Below are 21814 nucleotides of genomic sequence, written 5' to 3'. Positions count from 1 at the left end.
ATACTCTTCAAAAACTAGGAGTTAGATGAGATTTCATACTAGCTATGGTCACGGAGTCGTGCCCGTGGTCGTTGGATGTTTTATTGATGTTTGCAAAAGGAGGCATGGGGTTTTTTCTTTTATTGATGTTCCAAATAGAGCATGGGATGGAAAACCTTGTCTATTGATTAAACTGAAGACTAAAATGAAATGATATAACTATTATTAACTAATGAAGTCTTAGTGAAGTTGTCAAACGAGTCGTGTGTTGAATCTATAATTTAATTGTGTGCGATGATTGAATGTTAGTAGCCTTAATAGTATTTGGGGCCGAAGGCGAAACCCATTGACGAGAATTAAACAACAACCCCAATTCAGCTAGAACCGAATCAAACCCATAAGCAGAAACCACCAAACAACCCTTATCAAATGCCTGATCATGATATTGAACCTCCATTTTTTTCATAAACTCAAGCTCCCCACAAATTTCCAAGTAATCGGTGCGAGTCTCGAGGCAAGCTCGAACCACTAGATCGCCATGAAGGCGGAAGGGTCCTACACAATTGAGGATGAGTTTAGTTAAGGAAGAAATGTGAAGGAGCGAATCAAAGTTTAAAGTATCTGCAGTGAGGATTGTGATGTTGGGAGGTGGGTTTGGGTGGGATTCCCATGAAAGAGATTGAGCGAGTTTTGTGGGGTTTCGACCTGCGATTGCGAGGGATTTGAGAGGAGAAGAAGGTGAAGAAGAGTTGAGGAATTTGAGGGATTCTTTGAGGACGTATTTGCTTGTAAAACCTGATGCGCCGAGGATGATGATGTTGTATGGCGGTGGTGGGGTTGAGAGGTGGGTTTCTTCCGCCATTGTTGAAGAATTGTCAAGGAAAAAGATGAAGGAATTGTTTTTGTGATTAGTTATTTTTGTAATTGGTTTTTGTGCACGCGTGCGCGCGCACCTTTATGTTGATCCAAATTAGGATTTAGTAAAGTACTAAATAAATATATTTGAATTAGTTATTATTATTTTGTGATTGAATTCAACACCATTTTTTAATCTAAATTAGGGAGCTATTAGTGAATATAAATCTGTTTGGTAAAGTTTTTGTTATTTTGTTCATGAATTCGTAGTTGTATGGAGTATAATTATTGAAATGAGTGTGTAAGATATAATTACTTCATATCAAAATATATTAATGGTAGCAATTGTTTATATCACAAACAATTATAAGCATTGACACTTATGTTGATATGGAGTATAGAAAATTATAAAGGTTAATATCATTGCTTGGATTGGATCACATGTTTGAGCTTTGTCTTGCTTTGTGTTAATTATTTCTCTGTCAGGGGTTACTTGAGTTGCTGCGGTTACTCAAGTTACTCGGTCAAGAATTACTTGAGTTACTTTTTATCGAGTAACTTCTCAAGTAACCTCTGGCCGAGTAACCCCTCGAGTAATCCATGACTGAACCCCTCAAGTAAACCCTCCCCTTCAAGTAACCCCTAATTGAATAACCCCTTACCGAACCCTCAAACAACCCCCGACCAAACTCCTTAAATAACCCCTAACCGAGTTACTCGAGTAACCACTGACCGAGTAGCTCGAGTAACTCATGACTTAGTAACCCTTGGTTGATTAACCCCTAACCGAGTAACCCCTCAAATAACCCTTGACCAAGTGAACCCCTCGAATGACCCCTGTCGGAACCCCTCATGTAAACCCCGATCGAGTAACCCCTCAAGTAACCCTTGACCGACTGAACTCCTCGAGTAACCCTTGTCCCAAACCCTCAAGTAACCTTTGATCGAGTAACTCAAGTAACCCCTAACTGAATAACTTGGGTAACCCATAACAAAATAACTCAAGTAACCCTTGCCACAGTCTGTTTCATAATAATTTCAACACTACTTTCTTTGGTAAGAGTCCACAACTATTTTATTATTTCTATCAAACCAACCCCATTACACCTTTTTTTTTTTTAATAATTATTTCTTATTCCTACGAACAAATAAATATATCCCACTAACTATACTTTATATTATAAAATCACAAATTTTTGTAAGTAGCCTGTTGTACCGAGCAACAAGGGTCACTCGAGTTGCTCAGTATGGGATTACTCCAAGTTGTCAGGATTACTCGAGTTTCTCGGTTAGGGGTTACTTATGATGATGGGGTTACTCAACCCCTGATCGAGTAAACTCTCAAGTAACTCTTGACCAAGTGAACCGCTCGAGTAACCCCTATCCGAACCCCTCAAGTAACAGCTGATCGAGTAACCCCTCAAGTAACCCTTGACCGAGTAAACCCTTTGAATAAACCTTGTCCCAACCCCTCAAGTAACCCTAACCGAGTAACTTGAGTAACCCCTGACTGAATAACTTGGGTCACCCTAACAAAATAACTCAGGTAACCTTTGCCACAGTCCATTTCATAATAATTACCATACTACTTTCTTTGGTAAGAGTCCACAACTGTTTTATATTTCTCTCTAGCCAGCCCCATTTACACCTTTTTTTTTTTTTATTATGTCTCTCTCCTACGAACAAATAAATATATCCCACTAACTATACTTTACATTATAAAATCACAAATTTTGGTATGTTGTCGTTGTACCGTGTAGCAAGGGTTACTCGAGTTTCTTGGTATGGGATTACTCGAGTTTCTTGGTGTGGGATTACTCGAGTTTCTTGTTAAGGGGTTACTCAAGTTTCTAGGGTTACTTAAATTATTTGGTCAGGGGTTACTTGAGTTACTCCTTATCGAGTAACCCCTTGATTGACTGAACCCCTCGAGTAACCCTTACCCTCTAGTAACATCTGACTGAGTAACTCGAATAACCCCTGACCGAGTAGCGTGAGTAACCCATTACCGAATAACCCCTCGAGTAACCCTTGACTAAGTAACTCGAGTAACCGCTGCCCGAGTAACCTCTCAAGTAACCCTTGACCAAGTGAACCCCTTGAGTAACCTGTCCGAACCCCTCAAGTAACCCTTGTCCCAACCCCTCAAGTAACCCCTGCCTTAGTAACTCGATTAACCCCTGACTGAATAATCCGGGTAACCCGTAACAAAATAACTCAGGTAACCCTGCCACAATCCGATTCATAATAATTGCAACACTACTTTCTTTGGTAAGATTCCATAACTATTTTATTATCTCTCTCCGACCAACCCCATTTACACTATTTTTTTATTATTTTTCTCTCCTATGAACAAATAAATATATCCAATTAACTATACTTTATAATATTGCACAAGGAAGACAAAGATAAGAAATTTTTTCCTAATTAACAGAAATGTAGCCTCTAAATGAAGATTAAACACGACTAACAAAAAGAATTTATCAACACAACTATGAGATTATAAGGATTAGAGATGCAAGCACAATCTCATGTTGAGGTGATCGAAAAGATGACAAAATGTGTTTGATTATCAAATCAAATAATCCTACAATTGTCTAAGTTATATGTTATTACTATGTACATTGTCTAAACTATGTACATTGTCTTAGTATCGGCCCACACGATCGTTTTGTGTTTCGATTGTTCTTGTACGTTGAGAAATCGTTAAGTGAATCTAACTGTTTTTTTTTATTGCGTAAAGTGAATCAAAGTAGTGTACTAATTATTACCGTAGTTAGTAATAAAAGGTGATTTTTTTTTAGTGTCCTAATCGGTTCACCCTTTGGACTAATTCAAATTCGGGATCAGTTCAAAGTGGTTAGGTTCCAGTCCCCTAGGTGAATTTATTTATAAGAGTGTTATTGATGTAATATGTAACATATACTTGATACAATTCCCGCTTATTGTTTTTCATTACGACAGTTTTTGTGTAGTAAAAAACTATTGATCTTTGATTAGATAAAAAAAGTAAGCATATTATGATTGGGTCAATTGGAAAGTTATTTTAAGTTGTACAATATATTACTTTGCATGCATAAAATCCTAATTGTTCTGATATTTGGAAAAAAAAAAGTTTCATAGTCTTTCACATTTCACATGCACTGTCAATCTGCCAGGTGAACCATTTTAATGCATTGAGTCTAATTTTGCAGCTCCTATATGATAGAGCCATAAAATCCTTGACATGCTCTTCCTGCACTATCTTCATGCTCATTCCTTTACATGATCCCAATAATACCTCAAACCATATCATTTTTACAATAACATCTAGTGTACCCACTAAACAAATAATTTGAAACACCTTCACAATGTCATATAATCTATAGAGGAGACACTTGTAAACTAAATAGACTAGAAGCCTTGTTTTCATTGATAAGAAAAGCACAATTGTTGTGTTCTAAAGATGTTTATATAGCAATCAAATAAAGCAACAATGTCAAAAATGAATATAACTGAAGAAAAAGAGAGAAATACGCATCGAGATTCAAGAGACGCAAGAAGGATCGATCAACATATGCAATCACAAGGAAGATTCCATTCAATAAAAAATGGACCAAAATAACCAAAGCAAAAATTATGAATTAAAACAAAGTCTAAAATTACAAAATGAAATTAAGACGGCAAATTACCTGAAATTGCAAGAGGATTGAAAAGAAAGAAAATGACAAAGTGTAATCAGTCACCGATCGAAAGATAGAACCCCCAAAAACGATATCATGGAAACCCTAGGAGAGAAATTTTATGGATCAAAATTAGAATCAAATAATATATTTAACGTCAAAACTCAAGGAATAAATATTTCTATTATCATTACAAATAGCAGCTTCACAATTATGACAATTTGTGTATAATTTCTCAACAATAGTATCTCTCCTAACTCTAAGCTCATCTCCATAATAAAGATTGGGACTTGTTATTCATCGCCCGCAAATCTCTACATAAAGCCCACATTTTATAATTTTTTGACAAATTTGCCCTTTTTATAATTTTAACCGAAGATAAATTTTTCGCACTAAAAAAATGTGGAGCAGCACCGGATCGCCGAGGATCACCGGAGAATCGCCGTCGTCATCGGAAAACGAGGTTCGTAACGCATCGTAAGGACGAAATGGTGGCTGGCGCCTAGCCAAAAGGCCATGCCGTGGTTGTGGCGCCTAGCCAGGACGCCGCCACCGTGGTAACGGCGCCTGGTGGAGAAGCCTCGACCATGGTAGTGGCGCGTGGCCAGGACGCCGGAGCCACGGCCAGGGCGCCTGGCCAAGACGCCGCCACCATGGCAGCGGCGTCCTGACCAGGCGCCCCGGCCGTGGCTCCGGCGTCCTGACCAGGCGCCCGGGCCGTGGCTCCGGCGTCCTGGCCAGGCGCCACTAGGGGAATATATTTTTTTTTTTTTTATTTTTTAATTTAATCCCCTTTTTTTTTTTTTTGTTTTGTTTTTGTTTTTTTTTTTATTTGTTTGTTTGTTTTTATTTTTGTTTGTTTTTTTTTTTTTTTTTTTTTTTTTTTTTTAATTTAATCCCCTTTTTTTTTTTTGGTTTTTTTGTTTTGTTTTTGTTTTTTTTTATTTGTTTGTTTGTTTTTATTTTTGTTTGTTTGTTTGTTTTGTTTTTGTTTTTTTTTATTTGTTTGTTTGTTTTTTTTTTGTTTGTTTGTTTTGTTTTTGTTTTTTTTTTGATTTGTTTGTTTGTTTTTTTTTGTTTGGTTTTGTTTTGTTTTTGTTTTTTTTTTGATTTGTTTTGTTTTTTTTGTTTATTTGTTTTGATTTGTTTTTGATTTTTTTTTGCTTGTGGTGTTTTATTTTGTTTTGTTTTTTTTTTTTGGAATTTTTTTGTTTTTGTTTGCTTGTGTTGTTTTATTTCCTTTTAATTTTTTTTGGAGGGAATTAATTTTTTTTTTTAATTAAGTTTTTTTAATGCATCTTTTATTTTGTGTTTGTTTTTGTTTTATTTTGTTTTATTTTGTTTTGTATTTGTTTATTTTTTTTTATTATGGTTTTTTTTGTTTGTTTATTTATGTTTGATAAATTTGAAATGAAATGTGTGTTATTATTTTGTTTTTTAAATGTATTATGCGTTAAATATAAAAATGATATTTAGAAATTTAAAATTTAGAAATTGCGTTTGTGATAATTTTGTGTTAAGTGTATTAATTTAATCTTAATGTAATTATATTTATACGTTATATGTTATTGTTACAGGATTATGGTGGAGACGGAAATGATTACAGTGGGATTTTTGTACATGATGGCCTGTTCGAAGATGCTCAACAAGCGATTGATTGGGCAAAACAGGTTGCAATTAGATCAGGCTTTTGTTTAGTAGTAGCAACTCATAAATCTCAACGGGATGGTAGAATGGATCGCATTTTGAGATGCGACCGTTATCGCAAAAGAGAAGAACGAGATTTCAGTAAAGCGATTCGGTTTGACTCAAAGCGGAAAGGTTGTGGGTGTCAGTTCCGAGTTAAGGTTCGACAATATCAAAGGCGTGACGGTTGGGAAGTGAAGGGTTACGGCAAATGGGGATATCACAACCATGAGCTGATAGCATACAAAGTGGGGCATCGGCAGTTAAGCGGCCTAAGTCCAGCTGCGAAACTAGTTGTAAAAGAAATGAGTGATGCTCAAGTGAAGCCCGCTAAAATATTAGCGTCTGTGTTAGAGAAATTCCCCGAAGACCAGCCAAACCGAAGACACATCTACAACGTCAGACAGAAATTGAGGTTTGAACGGTCAGAGGGAAGGAACCCTATACAGCAGCTTCTGCACCAGGCACAAGCACGTGGTTACCTTTACTGGTTTGAATCTGACGAAGACACATCGGAGGTAACTCATTTGTTCCTTGTCCATCCTGATTGTGCTGATATGATTTCGTCTTGGCCATCTGTGATTTTGATCGATTCAACGTACAAAACAAACAAGTACAAGTTCCCACTGGTTGAGATGGTTGGGATGGCTCCAACGAACCAGAACTTTCTGATTGGTTATGCAGTCATGAAGGATGAGACGGCTGCGAGTTACCGTTGGGTGTTGGAAAAGTTGAGAAACTACATCGGCCCAAATGTACAGCCATCGGCCATCGTAAGTGATTGTGAGGGAGGTCTTTTTGCCCCTATAGCGGAGCTGTTTCCGGAGTCGAGCCATTTACTGTGCACATGGCACATCAACAACTGCGTGAAAGTCAAAGCCTACAATCTTTTCAACAAGAATTTAGTAACAGCAGAGACATTGGTAAATGGTAAGTGGCGGAAGATCATGCAAGCTACCACAGAGGCAGAGTACGATCGAGCCTTGGAAAACTTCAAGGATGCGTACAAGTGGTGCCCGCCAATCGTAGACTATGTGATGCACCAGTGGGTACCTCAGAGGGAAAAGTTTGTCAAATATTGGACGAACCAAGTTCTTCATTTTGGGAACACTACGACATGCAGAGTCGAGAGCGCTCATAGAGCTTTGAAGGACTGGATTGATTCTTCCACGGCTGCTCTGGATACACTGTTCGAGAGAATAAACAAGGCTATTGATACTTAGAGGAACGGCATCAAGAACTATCTCGAGGACTCCAGACGACGACATGGCATGTTGTATGGCCATTTCATATTTAAGATTCTCCACGGTCGTGTGTCACACCACTGTTTGGGGTTGATTCTGAGCGAGTATACCAGGATGAGGGAGTTGGGAGATGAAGTGGCTATTCGGTGCGGATGTGCTATATCAGTGACTCATGGATTACCTTGTGCATGCACCATTCACCGCGTAATTACGCAAGACAGGGCGTCGTTACATGTCGATCAGGTTCATCCATTCTGGCGGACGCTCGTTATCGGAGAGCATGCTGTTCCGCATACGGTTCACCGTGAACAGGAGGAGTTGGAGCAGTTTCAGTTGATGTTTGACCAAGTGTCCTCCAGTCACCCTTCGATCATTCGTAGTGCTACACATATACTTCATGACATGTTCAATACATCGTGTTTGGATACCGAGGAACCGGAAGGGGTCGAGCGACCTAGGGGTCGACAACCACGGCGGAACAAGAGTGCGTTTGAGTACATTCGCGGTCGTGGCCGTGGCCGTGGCCGTGGTCGTACATCCTCATCAAGTGGCAGCCAATCATCGTCGTCGGTGAATATGCCCGGCACCGGTAAGACATTCGACTTCAATTTCTTTTGTTGACTGTTTGATTAGTTTACTGTTGACTTGTTTATTGTGTTTATTGATGTGTGTAACAGGGAGAATGGACATTGAACATTTTCCATATAAGGACAGGATCCCTAATATCATGATGCCATTCTTGGACGGGTGGAATGATGTCATTGCAGATGGTAACTGCGGATTTCGGGTTGTGGCGGATGTGTTTCAAATGGGTGAAGACAACTACGGTTTAGTGCGGCAGTTGATGTACAGTGAAATCGCATCAAACCGAGATGTGTATGGCCATGTGTACGGCGAGGACTTGGATAGGTCTCTGCAGCGTATCCGGTGGGGAGGGGGACCTTGCGATCAAAATCATTGGTTCGATGCGCCACTTGATCTCTTTGCCGTTGCAAACATCTACAAGTGTGCAGTCATGCATTTCGGCCTTGGTTTACATAGTCGAGCCTATTATCCATGTACAACGGTTCTGCCCTGGTGTTCGCGCGAGACCGTCACCAGACCGGTAAGGGACGTTGCTATTGGATTTCTTGGGCCGTCATACAGACATTTTATCCGATTAGACATGTCACCCGATTTTCCGGTCCCACATATCATACCGAAGTGGTATGAAATTCGTAGAGCAAGCGTGGAGGGTTGGGATGCTTTGTACCATGCTCGCGTGCAACAGTGGAACAATTTAATTGCCATGTAGTTTTTGTTGATGTACACCTACCTTTTACTATGAGGCCTTGTATTGTCAATACTATGTCATTTCTATGTGTTCATTTTTAAAAGATAATGTTTCATTTTAAAAACTAACAACAATAATTTCACAATATTACAAACTAAAAAGATAATATTGAATTTTAAAAACTAAGAACAATAATTTCAAATATTACAAACTAAAAAGATAATGTCTAATTTCAAATATCAGTAATCCCTCTGTGACGCCCACTGCCACTGCTCAAGGGTCCGTTCCAGATCGTCAATAACAGCTCTGCCTGATGCACTCGTCATGCAGTCCCTTTCCTCAAAAAGTCGGTGTCCTAACTGCATAATCTTGCCCATCCACTACACAAAACAAAAAACATGAAACGACGTATTATACATATATATATTAAAATAAGAGAACAACAAATAAAAGATGAGACGTACCGCATAAGAGGCAGTGGCAGGTGGCACATCGTCATCATCTGCGTCGTCGATGTCTTTGATCAACCTCGGGTGCGAGTGCCGGATGTACCATTCCATGTAGTGCTGGTCACACATGGCAGTCACCCCACTTGGCGGCCGCTGCAGCTCCGCCGTCCATAGGCGGGCAACCATCGGAAACTGCTCCCACATGGATATCATGTTTGCCGGCCATTGGACGACGTACTCCTTCGACGACGCAGATCGTACCGCCTTACTGGGCCATGCCGGTGGAGGTGGGACAACTTGGACAAATCCAAGCTGCGGCATGTACGCCTCTACGATCTCGCGATACTGAATCAGTCCGGTGTAGAGGGTCCTGGGTACCCTATTACTAGGGTTCTGGCCGAAAGGCATCCAGTTCACCTGCACATTATTTAAAATCAGTAACAGTCATAAAATAAAGCATCAGATTGTAAAAGTAGAAATAATTTAATCACTGCACCTCTAAGGGGGACATCCTGTCAAGCGATAACCGTATGGAGCGCAGGCGGTCAACGGGCTTCTTCTCGACACGCGGACTCCACGCACAGGCACGTGGCTGGCCATCACCAATGGGAACCGGGTCGCGGTGTGGTCGAAACGCAGGAAAATACTCGTATGTCCAGGTCTGTAACAACGTCAGACATCCAGTGATACCTGCTGCATCAGCCCGGCTCGAGAATCCTAACTGGCGATACAGATACGCCAGCGTAGCCGACCCCCAAGAAAACTGGCCTACTCTGTCGGGCTCACACGCGTCAACTATGTCGCGTGGCCTGAGCTTGTTCCCGCTCTTATCCGGAAACAAGGTACACCCGAGAAGAAGAAAAACATATGCAGCCAGCTGTGTGTCCTGCGTCCTACGTGCCGTAGGGTGCAAACATCGCTGCAAGACGGCTGCGATCTTAACGCCGCCGTGATCCCACACACCAAGTGCCGATGTGTACAGCGCAGCCCTATCCACCGCCAACAGCTCCGCTAGTAAATCTGCCTGATCCGCATCAGTGACGACAGATGCTCGGTTTCCCTCCACGGGAATCCCAAGGATGGCCTCGACGTCATGCAACATGATCGTCATCTCACCGAACGGAAGGTGGAACGAGTTCGTATCCGGCTGCCATCGCTCAACGAAAGCCGTGATCAGCGTCCAGTCAATCCTGTCGTGCATGGTGGCAGGAAGGTGACTCACTCTAGTGCCCCTCAATCGCCCGACCATCTCGCTCTCCTCCGGCCAAGCATCAGCCCAGCTGCACAAAAACCTACAAGTCTTTTCCCGGGTTTGGCATTTCAAAATGCCTGTATCCAAAGCCCTCTCCTGGTCCTCCCAAATACGGGTAGCGATGTGTCCTAAAAAGCTAGGAATCACACTTCCGTCTATAGGTCCCCCGGCCACCTCACCCCTCACCATCCAAGAATCATTAACGGCCCTCGACCGTTTTCTGCTACCCGCAGACACAGTGGACGCAGATGATGTGCCAGATCTACTAACAAACCTACCATCTCGACCCTTACGCACATCTACCCTATGCGTCTCATACGTATCATCAAGCCTCTGACTGAATGGACCGTAATCATCATATGGTCCACTCTGATCGTCGACATCCTCATCTGCATCATCCTCGTCCTCGACCTCCTCCTCCTCGACCTCCTCCTCCTCCTCCTCATCATCATCATCATCATCTTGATCGTCCGCAGAACAGTGCACCCGTTCTCTGCGGGCCGAGGCCGAAATACCACGGGATCTAACGTGTCTGGGCCCGAGCTCTCCATTGAGTAGATCGTACTCCTCACGACGTCAATACTCTTCCCCGCACCAGGTCCGAATTGCGATGCCTAACTCCAAGTAAATAACGAAACATAATAACGAAAACAAATTAAAAAAAGTCGAAAATAAACACAAAAGCAAATAAACAAGTCACGGAAATAAAATTATAAACATAAAAAATATAAATATATACAAGACAATATACATATAAACATAAGAAATATAAACATAAACATATACCAAAAACAAAAAATATAAACTACAAACAAAAAAAAACAAACATAAACAAAAACAAAAACAAAAAATATTACCAAAAACAAAAAATATAAATACAAAAAAGGACGAAAATAAACACAAAAGCAAATAAACAAGTAACGGAAATAAAATTATAAACATAAAAAATAAAAATATAAACAACACAATATAAATAAAAACATAAAAAATATAAATATAAACATAAAAAAATATAAATATGAACAAAACAATATACCAAAAACAAAATATATAACCAAAAACAAAAAATATAAACAACAAACTAAAAAATGAAAAACATAAACAAAAACAAAAAATCAAAAATGCAAAGAAAAAACAAAAAACAAAAAACTAACAAAACTTAAAAAATTTAAAATTGCAAAAACTTAAAAAAAGAAGAACATCAAAATTTTAAAGAAAATTTATAAAAAAAAAAGGGAACTTATAATTTTTTTACATACAAAAATATAATTCAAAAAAAAAAAAAAAATACATAGGAACATAAAATTAAAAATTAAAACCAGAAACAATTTTTTTTTTAAAAAAAAAATAGAACATAAAATTAAAACAAATAAAAAAACAAAATTTAAAAAAAAAAAGATAAAAAAAAAAGGGAACATACAATTTAAAAAAAAGAAAAACAAATTTTTAAAAAAAAAAAAAAAAAAAATTCGAAAATAAAATTTAAAATTAAAAAAAAACAAAAAAAAAATTTAAAAAAAAAAAGAGAAGGAGGCGCCTAGGCAAGACGCCCGTACGGTGGTGGCGGCGCCTAGCCCAGACGCCACTACCACGGCCGTGGCGCCTAGCCTATGCGCCGCCGCCGTGGTAGTGGCGTCTGGGCTAGGCGCCGCCACCACCGTATGGGCGTCTTGCCTAGGCGCTTCCTCCGTGGTGGTGGCGTCTCGCCTTGGCGCCCCACCGTCGCCGGAGGTTTTTTTTTTAAAAAAAAAATTACAAAAATTTAAAAAATTACCTTCTGGCCGGCAAACCGCCTTCCGCCCACCGCCGGTGCCGCCACTTCCTTGCCGGGCCGCCTCGACATAGCTCTGGAAATAATTTAGAGAGAGAAAGTGGAAGTAGAGAGTAGAGAGGAAATTGTGTTTTTTAGTTTGAGGGCAAAAGTGTCATTTCACTCTTATTTTGTGGGCTTTATGTAGGAATTTGCGGGCGATATTTAACAGTTCACTAAAGGTTCTACCTTTAGTGCAGTTCTATAATCCCCAAGTACCTAACCCTAAATTTCTCAATTTTGAAATCATCCAAATCCATCTTTACCCCACAACCACCACCCTATTTGCAACTAACACCCACCAACAATATTGGATTATTCTGCAATACTTAGTAATATATAATTAGAAAAAAAAAAAACAATATAAAAAATAATTGGAGGAGCATGGCGAAATACTTCCAAGAGTAACAATTCTCGCCATATCTACACTCGTCCAAAACATCGAACAAATTGCCGCCTTTGAGAAGAAATCTCGAATCCTACTCCCACAACAGCTCATTAGGAAAATACTGACTTGCGATCCCAAATGCTCATCCAACTGTTGCTGCTTCTTCATCCTCGACCTTTGGGCAGATTCACGGTTCGGAAGAATCTATTTTTGCTTTCGTTCATCCTTAAAAAAATTGACAAAAATTAGGAATTAACAAAATTATGAAATTAAAAATATGAGCTTGAAGCTCTTGACAAACCCACATACAATGCTATTGAAGCTTAGATTGTCAATTTTCGAAAACAAACTATTGACGAAGACATTAGAATGGGGGGGGGGGGGGGACCAAAACAAACCAGAGGATCAAAACACAAGCTGCCGTTATAAACGTTAGGACATGCGAAGTAAAAATATCAGATCTATCAAGCAAACACTATTCATGCTAATATCTTAGCACGCTTGCCACAGAATTTAAAGTTCACAGTGTCAATTGAGTTGAAGTACAACATGCTGGACTAAAAACAAGACAAAGGTTAAGCTATAAACCAAATTAAGAGACATCACACTATCTACAGTAAAATGCGTACACAGTTTCACAATATTATTCTAGTTTCTTCGTAAGAATAATAATTTAGTCCGGCTTCTGAAAAACAAAATGAATGCAAAACTTTTACAAGGAAAGATCAGCTATTTGAATGAAGAAGTCATGAACAAAATGTTATAGTTGAAAGGTGACAATTCACAAAATCTATGACAATATTGATCAGATATTGAGCACAATGGTTAATTAGGAAGAAATCCATATAGAGATTTTGAGAGGGGTGGGTGGGGATAAAGTTGAATGCACCTTAATTTGTGCCCTTTGTAAGTGTAGGTGATGTGCACCGATCCATCGCTTGCCTGGATGACAGCTGGATAAGAGAATTCCATGTCTGAAGTATCCTCAAGTGTCAAAACATCAATCCATGAGTCATCATCATCACACGACACATCAACCTTGAGTAATCCCCGCGTTTCAATGTTGTAAGCAAGCACAAGACGACCATCCTTCAACTTCACCCCATCAATTCCTAATAGATAAAAATATGTGGTTTAGGTCAGCAGAAAGGTAGACATACTACCTGAATTCTTAACAAGAGAGTGTTTTTTTTGTTATATGGCCTAAATAAAGTTACAAGTGCAAATATAGATGGAAATTGAGTTAAGAATTTTTAGTTCAATAAGTTCAACTAAACTAAAAAATCTTCTACAAAATGCATGGTGTTATCTTGTTACTGCGTAGATAATTTTTAGCGAACATGTGTCGTGGAGGGCGAGAAGGAATAACAAGGGACTCTGAAGAGTGCTGAATCGCAACTCTCTCACCTAGGTATACCACAGCGTTGTATGTCCCCTGAAAATACCGACACTAGGTGGTGTACTGAACGACTAATGTAGGGAAATCAAAATCAGCCAATGGCCAAAACTGAACATTAGGCTCTCCTACACAACAAACATCCATGAGATCAAATCCTACTAAGGGGTAACACAAATACGAGAGTTAAGAAAACATACCGAGAGAACCAACTCTCGAACACGAGCAATAGCAGTCTGGTCACTATAGCGACCTCCCCAACTGGCATCATTTGGGAGCCCTCAAGGCGAAGGCCTCGCTTGTGAAAAAGACGGAAAATACTCGTAGAACCAGGCCTATGAAACAGAGAAGCGTCAACGAATGCTAGCACAAAAAAACTAGGACAAACTTTGGTTAAAGGCAATAGAGTATACCTCTACGAGTCTCTAGAAACTGGAAAGCGTGACCTCCTCATCAAACCTGCGATGGCGATAAGAGAGTCGCAATCCAAGCAGGAAGTTAGCATAGGCCAAGCTGGCCCAGTCATATGATCCGAGTATCTGACCATACAAAGGTCGTGAAGAGCAGGCAGATAGTAGAGTAGCACTCGGCTACCCCTGTCAGGGGAGAAGGTCCCAGACAAAAGAATTAGAGAAAAGATGCGCACTCGCTGCTCCGGGGTAGTTACACCATCCTGAAAGGCCTCCGCCAGCATGATCCGATGAATACACCGGGCGCAAATCTACGTTGGCCGAGCCTCGCTACGAGCTAGAACAACAATGGGGTTAATCAGTTCTTCTAACTCCGGAGAGAAAACCGTGATGTCGCTGCCAAATGGAACTGCAGCTGACCGAAACTGCAGTCTGGTGATGAGAGTGAAGTCAATAGGAGTGACAGTCATCTCACCCCAAGGAAAATGAAAGGTGTTGGTGGTGTCCCAAAAGAACTCCACCAAAGCTCAAACCAGAGAACGGCTCGACGCAAAAGAGTATAGAGCTCAAAGCAAAGGAGCCATACCACAAGACTCCCATAACTCGCGCTACTCATTGTTGTTGCGAAAGTGAAGGTCGTATAGCTGATTAATGGCCTCGTTGCCTGAGCCGTCCGGTCATCTCGAGTCGCACCCGCTCTAAGATGTGAAACTCAGGCGCAAAGTATAGGGTACGCTCGTCCCACTCGGGGAACTCCCCTAGATTGGTGGAAGACCCCTCGCCTGCGTCAATAGGCTCGTCCTCCCGGTGAGCCTCGGGAGAACGAGAGCCAGAGCCACGACGTCGAGACATGCTAAATTATGCAAATCAACAGTAAATCAATGGTTCTATAGTATCTAAGGTTCGCCTAGCCGCATGATACTATGTTTGAACAAAAACAGAGTACGTAGTATTAAAACAGAGCATAATTTTGATTCGAGCAGAAATAGCATTTTCAAGCAATCAAACAATTTCTTAAAATACTATGAAAATTATTGTGACAAATTAAGCATGAATAGCTAGCAAAAACACGAAGAAGGAGCCACATCGTTCTCACAAACTCAAAGGGTTCAACAATGACAAAATGTTTATTTATTCACCAAATCGAGTCAAACAAGTCTCAAAACACTCCCATGACAATATACAAGCATAAACAAGCAAATTCGTGGCATAAGATTCAACGAACAAAGCAAAATAAGCATAATTGGGTTCAAAATTTTCAAAAACCTGCGAACAAAACACACGAAATTCACAAAAAACTGAGGTGAGTTTGAGTAAAACTTACATAGATCGGGAAATTATAGATGATGAGGAGCTTTTATTTGCAAAAATTTTGAGGGAATTTGGTTGACAAACGAGCGAGAACGAGTGATTCGAAGTTTTTGCAAAATTTCGAGCAAAGAACAACAATGGAAAAATGAGGAAGGAGAAAGGGGTTTTATTCAAAAAACCCGAATCCAGCGCAAAACGAAAAAAATCACGCGATGCGTGATTGTTGTCGCATCGCGACAGCCTCGATGAGCGGCGACAACATGTTATAGCGTGCGCTAGCTCAACGATGCAGCCTGTGGCCCCCATAATGATTTATGCAAACCTATTTCAGCAGTTTAGGTTCCTTGGTACGCTAGTTAGCCCCTAGAAGAAAATTAACATGATTAGTAGTTGGCTCGATTACAATCGCAGTAAGTGATCGACATTGCAACGATCGTCTCACTTAGCTTAAAGCGCCTAGGTATTGGCTCATTGCAAACACCGAGGTAATGGTTCACAAGCAAGAACAAGCGCCAAGATACCGTCCCATTTACAAAAATGCGCCGAGGTACTAGCACAAGAAACAATTGCGGCAAAGCATCAACACAATAATCATTCAAGAGAAGCATCAATAGATAGAGGATCACAAGGCAACGAGGTCTTCGACGACTTTCACTAGGATGAGAAAGTTTTCAATTAAATGATCAAGTCAAGGCACAGATGAGATTTTGGAGACAGCTACAAGCAGCGGTCTTCGACGATGTTCCCTAGGATGTGGAAGATTGTCATAGATAAAATGAAGACAACTACAAGCAGTGGTCTTCGACGATATTATCTAGGATGAAAAAATTGTCACAACAAAGCTGAAGATGGCTACAAGCCGTCACCTTCGACGATGTTCCCTAGGATGTGGAGGATTGTCACAAACAATCGAGGATGGCTACAAGCAGCGGTCTTTGATCACGGTGTTCACGAGGCACTGTGGAGGTTATCACAACAAAATGCAGCAACAAAATCGGTTACCTCAGAGACGTGTGCTCGACGGTGCAAGGTACGCATTTTTTAAACTCTTTTATCTGTTTAACTAACGCTAGTTTGCAGGTATCGGAGTTACAAGAATGATGTGGGGTTGCAGAACGTTCTGAATTATTCCCCGTCCCTATCGCTACTTTGACTTTTGTTTTCGAAACATGCATTTCTCCAAACTCAGTCAAAGTGGGGGCTTTTGTAGACACCCAAATGTGTCTCCTAAAAAACCAAACCCACTGATGAATACTTTTCACGTCATTGATTGTCGAACAAAGTGAAAGTGTGAAAAGTTAAGTGATGTGGTCGTTTTAATAAAACATCTTTCTTTCTGTTTTCGAAAAATCTACTCTATTTATGAAAATAGCCACTCAAATTTCGTTTAATCCATGACAAGGGTCCAATAATACTGTAGTTGGATTGAGCTTGAAAAGAGCTTTCCGATGATATATTATAAGCCCAATTCCGTGAAAGGAATGGTGTCCTTCGAACAAGTGTATTATTCCGATATGGGGTTCGGAATTATTAGAAAGCTAATTATTCAGTGAGGTCAAGTGATCGGAATGCCAAGGTGGAGGCCGCTTCCAATCAGTATTATTAATGTATAATTAATATAACAGCTTAATATTGACTAAACCCTTCAGGTCACACCCAAGCAACTAACGAGCCAAAGCGACGAATTAATTCGGAAGTAATTAATGAGTCAATCGAGTAATTAATATTTAGACGTTGGAAATTTGAGCTTGGAGCGTTGAAACCGAGCGTCGGAACCAAATTCAAATGTCGAGCCAAAATTTAGGAATTGGCGAGACGGGAAAATTCTTCAAGTAACAAGTAAAATTCTAGCCACGCGAAAGGCTAAGGAAGCGCGCTAAATAAGAGCATGCCCCATGGTAGCGCACATGGAAGCACACCATGTGGAAGTACACGTGGCAGCCGCTAAGTGGCAGCGTGCCAAGGTGGCAGCACGCCAAGGTGGCAGCGACATGTGACAAAGGGGGCCGTGGACTGGGGTGACGTGTCATGGACACGGGCTAAAAGGAAGTGGCCCAACCGAACCCAACTTGGGGATTAAGGTTGGGTGACACATGGTTAGCTCACAATGCATGTGAGTTTCCTTAGGGACCAAGTGAGAAAGTGGTTCTCACCTAACCATGTGACACTTGTTACTTGTTCCTTGGTTTATTTAACTAAGGGTTGAATTCATCAATCTTTCTACGTGAGATCTTTTTTTCAAAAAGTCCCACATTGAAAGATGAGTGGAATTTACAAGGAAGCTTTATTTATAAATAGCCAAGGGATGGCTTGGGATTGTTCACTTGAGTAAGTGTTGAAAAAGGCATCACCATTGTGAAAATCTTTGAACACATTAATTACTCGGGTTTTGGTCGGGCCTTGCTAACTCCAAGGCATTAGACCCTTGTCGATGTTCGAGTTGTGGGTGGACTTGTGTTGGAGGTCGTCGTACTTTCGAGACTTGCTTTCGAATTAAGAGCCCCTTGAGGTCAGGAGAAGCACGCGTCAAAGGTATAATTACTATCCTTATCTTGTCATTAAGTTAAATATGCTTTGTGGTTTTATTTATTGCGAGTGCGGTCTTGGTTCGGGTTTCCTTCTACCACTAGTAGAAAAACGTTATGGGAAGTGGTTCAAACCCCCAAATGGGAAGTGGTTCTGAACCGCATGGGTATAGGGGGCTTGCAAATTGCCATGTAAATGGCAAGAGGTTCAGAACCGATTCCCATTTGGGGGGGAATGGCAAGCGGTTTGGCGCCAAAACCGCTTGCCATTTGTATTTTTTTATTTTTTATTTTTTTTATATATATATTAATTAATAATAATAATATTATTAGTGACCTATTTTGATATGCATATTAATCTGTAATTTTAAAAATTATTATTATTATTAATATTATTATTAATTAATATTAATAATTAATAATAATTAATTAAAAATATTACATATTTAAGAATAATAATTCAATAATAACAATAAAATTCATAATAATAATAAAATATATAAAACTCATAAATAATATATAGTACTAATTACAAATAAGTAATATAATGTACATATATATTTTTAAAAAATAAAAAAGATAGTAACTAAATATTAATTGTTCATAATAAAAAAAAAACTCATCAATCTCATTCATTATCTAAATAACACATATATATTACATATTCTACCTAGATGCCATCAAATGTCACAAAAAAAGCCCACATGTCGCGAATTTCATCAACTTCTTCCCTTGTCAAAATGCCTTCCCTTTGAATCTTACAAACCTTTGGAAAGAAAAAAATACCAAACATTAAACATCATTCATATATTACATAAAATTCAAAATAATAATTAAAAAATAATAATGTATATGTTAAATATTTCAAACATCATTCTAACTTGCCCGATTTAGCATTCTACTAAGTTTTAGGACGGCTTTTACCCAAAATCGCCTATTTGACTTCTAACTTGCCCGATTTCTACATTTCTTATCTAATGAACTATTTCTTTATCATAACATGTCAATTATAACTAGTCTTAGGTGTCTAATGTTTGAAATCATAGCAAATTAGCATTCTACTAAGTTTTAGGACGGTTTTTACCCAAAATCGCCTATTTCACTACTACTTTGCCCGATTTCTACATTTCTTATCTAATGATCTATTTCTTTATCATAACATGTCAATTATAACTAGTCTTAGGTGTTTCATGTTTGAAATCATAGCAAATTAGCATTCTACTAAGTTTTAGGACGACTTTTACCCAAAATCGCCTATTTCACTACTACTTTGCCCGATTTCTACATTTCTTACCTAATGACCTATTTCTTTATCATAACATGTAGATTATAACTAGTCTTTGGTTTCTAATGTTTGAAATAATAGCAAATTATCCTTCTTCTAAGTTTTAGGACGACTTTTACCCAAAATCGCCTATTTCACTACTACTTTGCCCGATTTCTACATTTCTTACCTAATGACCTATTTCTTTATCATAACATGTCAATTATAACTAGTCTTAGGTTTCTAATGTTTGAAATCATAGCAAGTTATCATTCTACTAAGTTTTAGGACGGCTTTTACCCAAAATCGCCTATTTCACTACTAATTTGCCCGATTTCTACATTTCTTATCTAATGAGCTATTTCTTTATCATAACTTATCATTATTAAATAGTCTTAGGTTTCTATTGTTTTAAATCGTAGAAAAAGATCATTTTACTCGGTTTTAGGCCGACTTTTACCCAAAATCGCCTATTCCACTTCTACTTGCCCATTTTTTACATTTTATTTCGTTTGAATTTTTTTTTTCTCAAACCATGCCCATAATACCTAGTCTTAGGCATGTAATTTATGATATCACATCAAATGAGCACCCAATTAAGTTTTAGTACGATTTTTAACAAAAATCGGCGTAAGTGACTTATTTAGCTTATACACTAACAAGTACGCAAAAATTACACTAAATAGCATGAGGTGCCATGAATAGGCCAATAAATTACTCCCCGGGCTGCTTTCCATGGCTTTTGGAGTGGCTCGGTTGCTTACACAGCTGCTGCAGCTGCCTTGGCTGCTTCCTGGGCTGATGCAGCAACTACCTTGGCAGCAGCCTGGTGGCTGGTGCAGCTGCTTAGGCTGCTGCTGCAGCGGCCTGTGCAGCTGCCTGGTGGCTGCTGCTGCAGTGGCCTGGCTGCTGCTGCAGCTGCCTGGTGGCTGCTGTGGCTGCCTGGTGGCTGCTGTGGCTGCCTGGGAAGCTGCTGCAGTTGCCTGGGCAGTTTCCTGGTGGCTGCTTGCAGCTGCCTGGCATAACCCGAGGTTGTTGCCTCGGGTGCTGTAGTTGCCTCGGGTGCTCACTTTCCCATTTTCTGCATTTTGTATCAAATGACCTAATTTGTCCTTAGAGCAGACCCATATTAACTAGTCTAAGGTCTGTAATCGCATAAGAAGAAGGTTTTACTAAGTATTTGGACGACTTTTACCCAAAATTGCCTATTTGACTTCTAACTTGCCCGATTTCTACATTTCTTATCTAATGAACTATTTCTTTATCATAACATGTCAATTATAACTAGTCTTAGGTGTCTAATGTTTGAAATCATAGCAAATTAGCATTCTACTAAGTTTTAGGACGGCTTTTACCCAAAATCGCCTATTTCACTACTACTTTGCCCGATTTCTACATTTCTTATCTAATGAGCTATTTCTTTATAATAACATGTCAATTGCAAGTAGTCTTAGGTGTCTAATGTTTGTAATCATAGCAAATTAGCATTCTACTAAGTTTTAGGACGACTTTTACCCAAAATCGCCTATTTCACTACTACTTTGCCCGATTTCTACATTTCTTATCTAATGAGCTATTTCTTTATCATAACATGTCAACTATAACTAGTCTTAGGTGTCTAATTTTTGAAATCATAGCAAATTAGCATTCTACTAAGTTTTAGGACGGCTTTTACCCAAATTCGCCTATTTCACTACTACTTTGCCCGATTTCTACATTTCTAATCTAATGAGCTATTTCTTTATCATAACATGTCAATTATAACTATTATTAGGTTTCTAATGTTTGAAATCATAGCAAATTAGCATTCTACTAAGTTTTAGGATGACTTTTACCCAAAATCATCTATTTCACTACTACTTTGCCCGATTTCTACATTTCTTACCTAATGACCTGTTTCTTTATCATAACATGTCAATTATAACTATTGTTAGGTGTCTAATGTTTGAAATAATTGCAAATTAGCATTCTACTAAGTTTTAGGACGACTTTTACCCAAAATCGTCTATTTCACTACTATTTTGCCCGATTTCTACATTTCTTACCTAATGACCTATTTCTTTATCATAACATGTCAATTATAACTAGTCTTAGGTGTCTAATGTTTGAAATCATAGCAATTTAGCATTCTATTAAGTTTTAGGACGGCTTTTACCCAAAATCGAACCGAAAAAAAGTAAAAACAAGTACCTCCTCAATGTGTTGGGCTTCAGTGCACCTATTGACTATGTCATGCATAAACCTCATCATGTACAGGGCACAATCAACGTCGTTGTCTTGTTGCGCACACTAACATGACACAAAGTTAAA

The 21814-nt window shown here is 39.3% G+C and overlaps 3 protein-coding genes across 3 annotated transcripts; 1 reads left to right on the top strand and 2 right to left on the bottom strand.

The window, feature by feature from the left end:
• Nucleotides 1-253: 253 nt before the first annotated feature.
• Nucleotides 254-841, bottom strand: LOC110688930 (probable mitochondrial saccharopine dehydrogenase-like oxidoreductase At5g39410). Its single transcript, XM_021865679.1, has one exon. It carries the CDS (start codon nucleotides 839-841, stop codon nucleotides 254-256), a length of 588 nt encoding a protein of 195 aa, XP_021721371.1.
• A 6758-nt stretch (nucleotides 842-7599) lies between these two features.
• LOC110689015 lies at nucleotides 7600-8823 on the top strand. Its single transcript, XM_021865765.1, has 2 exons — nucleotides 7600-8015; nucleotides 8104-8823. Exons 1-2 carry the CDS (start codon nucleotides 7763-7765, stop codon nucleotides 8718-8720), a joined length of 870 nt encoding a protein of 289 aa, XP_021721457.1. The 5' UTR covers nucleotides 7600-7762; the 3' UTR covers nucleotides 8721-8823.
• Nucleotides 8824-8895: 72 nt separating this feature from the next.
• LOC110689016 lies at nucleotides 8896-9484 on the bottom strand. Its single transcript, XM_021865766.1, has 2 exons — nucleotides 9164-9484; nucleotides 8896-9079 (listed from the first exon to the last, which is right to left on the bottom strand). Exons 1-2 carry the CDS (start codon nucleotides 9467-9469, stop codon nucleotides 8939-8941), a joined length of 447 nt encoding a protein of 148 aa, XP_021721458.1. The 5' UTR covers nucleotides 9470-9484; the 3' UTR covers nucleotides 8896-8938.
• Between the last annotated feature and the right edge of the window lie 12330 nt (nucleotides 9485-21814).

Source organism: Chenopodium quinoa, unplaced genomic scaffold (genome assembly GCF_001683475.1).
Source record: "Chenopodium quinoa cultivar QQ74 unplaced genomic scaffold, ASM168347v1, whole genome shotgun sequence".
NCBI classification, from domain to species: domain Eukaryota; kingdom Viridiplantae; phylum Streptophyta; class Magnoliopsida; order Caryophyllales; family Amaranthaceae; genus Chenopodium; species Chenopodium quinoa.
Note: the sequence above shows the minus strand (reverse complement) of the source record. Positions and strands in the feature narration are given on the sequence as shown.

What these genes read in the sequence shown, in the direction of transcription:
- LOC110688930 (XM_021865679.1), bottom strand. Translation starts at nt 841, where the DNA reads ATGGCGGAAGAAACCCACCTCTCAACCCCACCACCGCCATACAACATC.
- LOC110689015 (XM_021865765.1), top strand. Translation starts at nt 7,763, where the DNA reads ATGTTTGACCAAGTGTCCTCCAGTCACCCTTCGATCATTCGTAGTGCT. An exon ending in GGTGAATATGCCCGGCACCG is followed by an intron (nt 8,016 to 8,103) that starts GTAAGACATTCG and finishes TGTGTGTAACAG; the next exon opens with GGAGAATGGACATTGAACAT.
- LOC110689016 (XM_021865766.1), bottom strand. Translation starts at nt 9,469, where the DNA reads ATGCCGCAGCTTGGATTTGTCCAAGTTGTCCCACCTCCACCGGCATGG. An exon ending in CTGCCACTGCCTCTTATGCG is followed by an intron (nt 9,080 to 9,163) that starts GTACGTCTCATC and finishes TGTTTTGTGTAG; the next exon opens with TGGATGGGCAAGATTATGCA.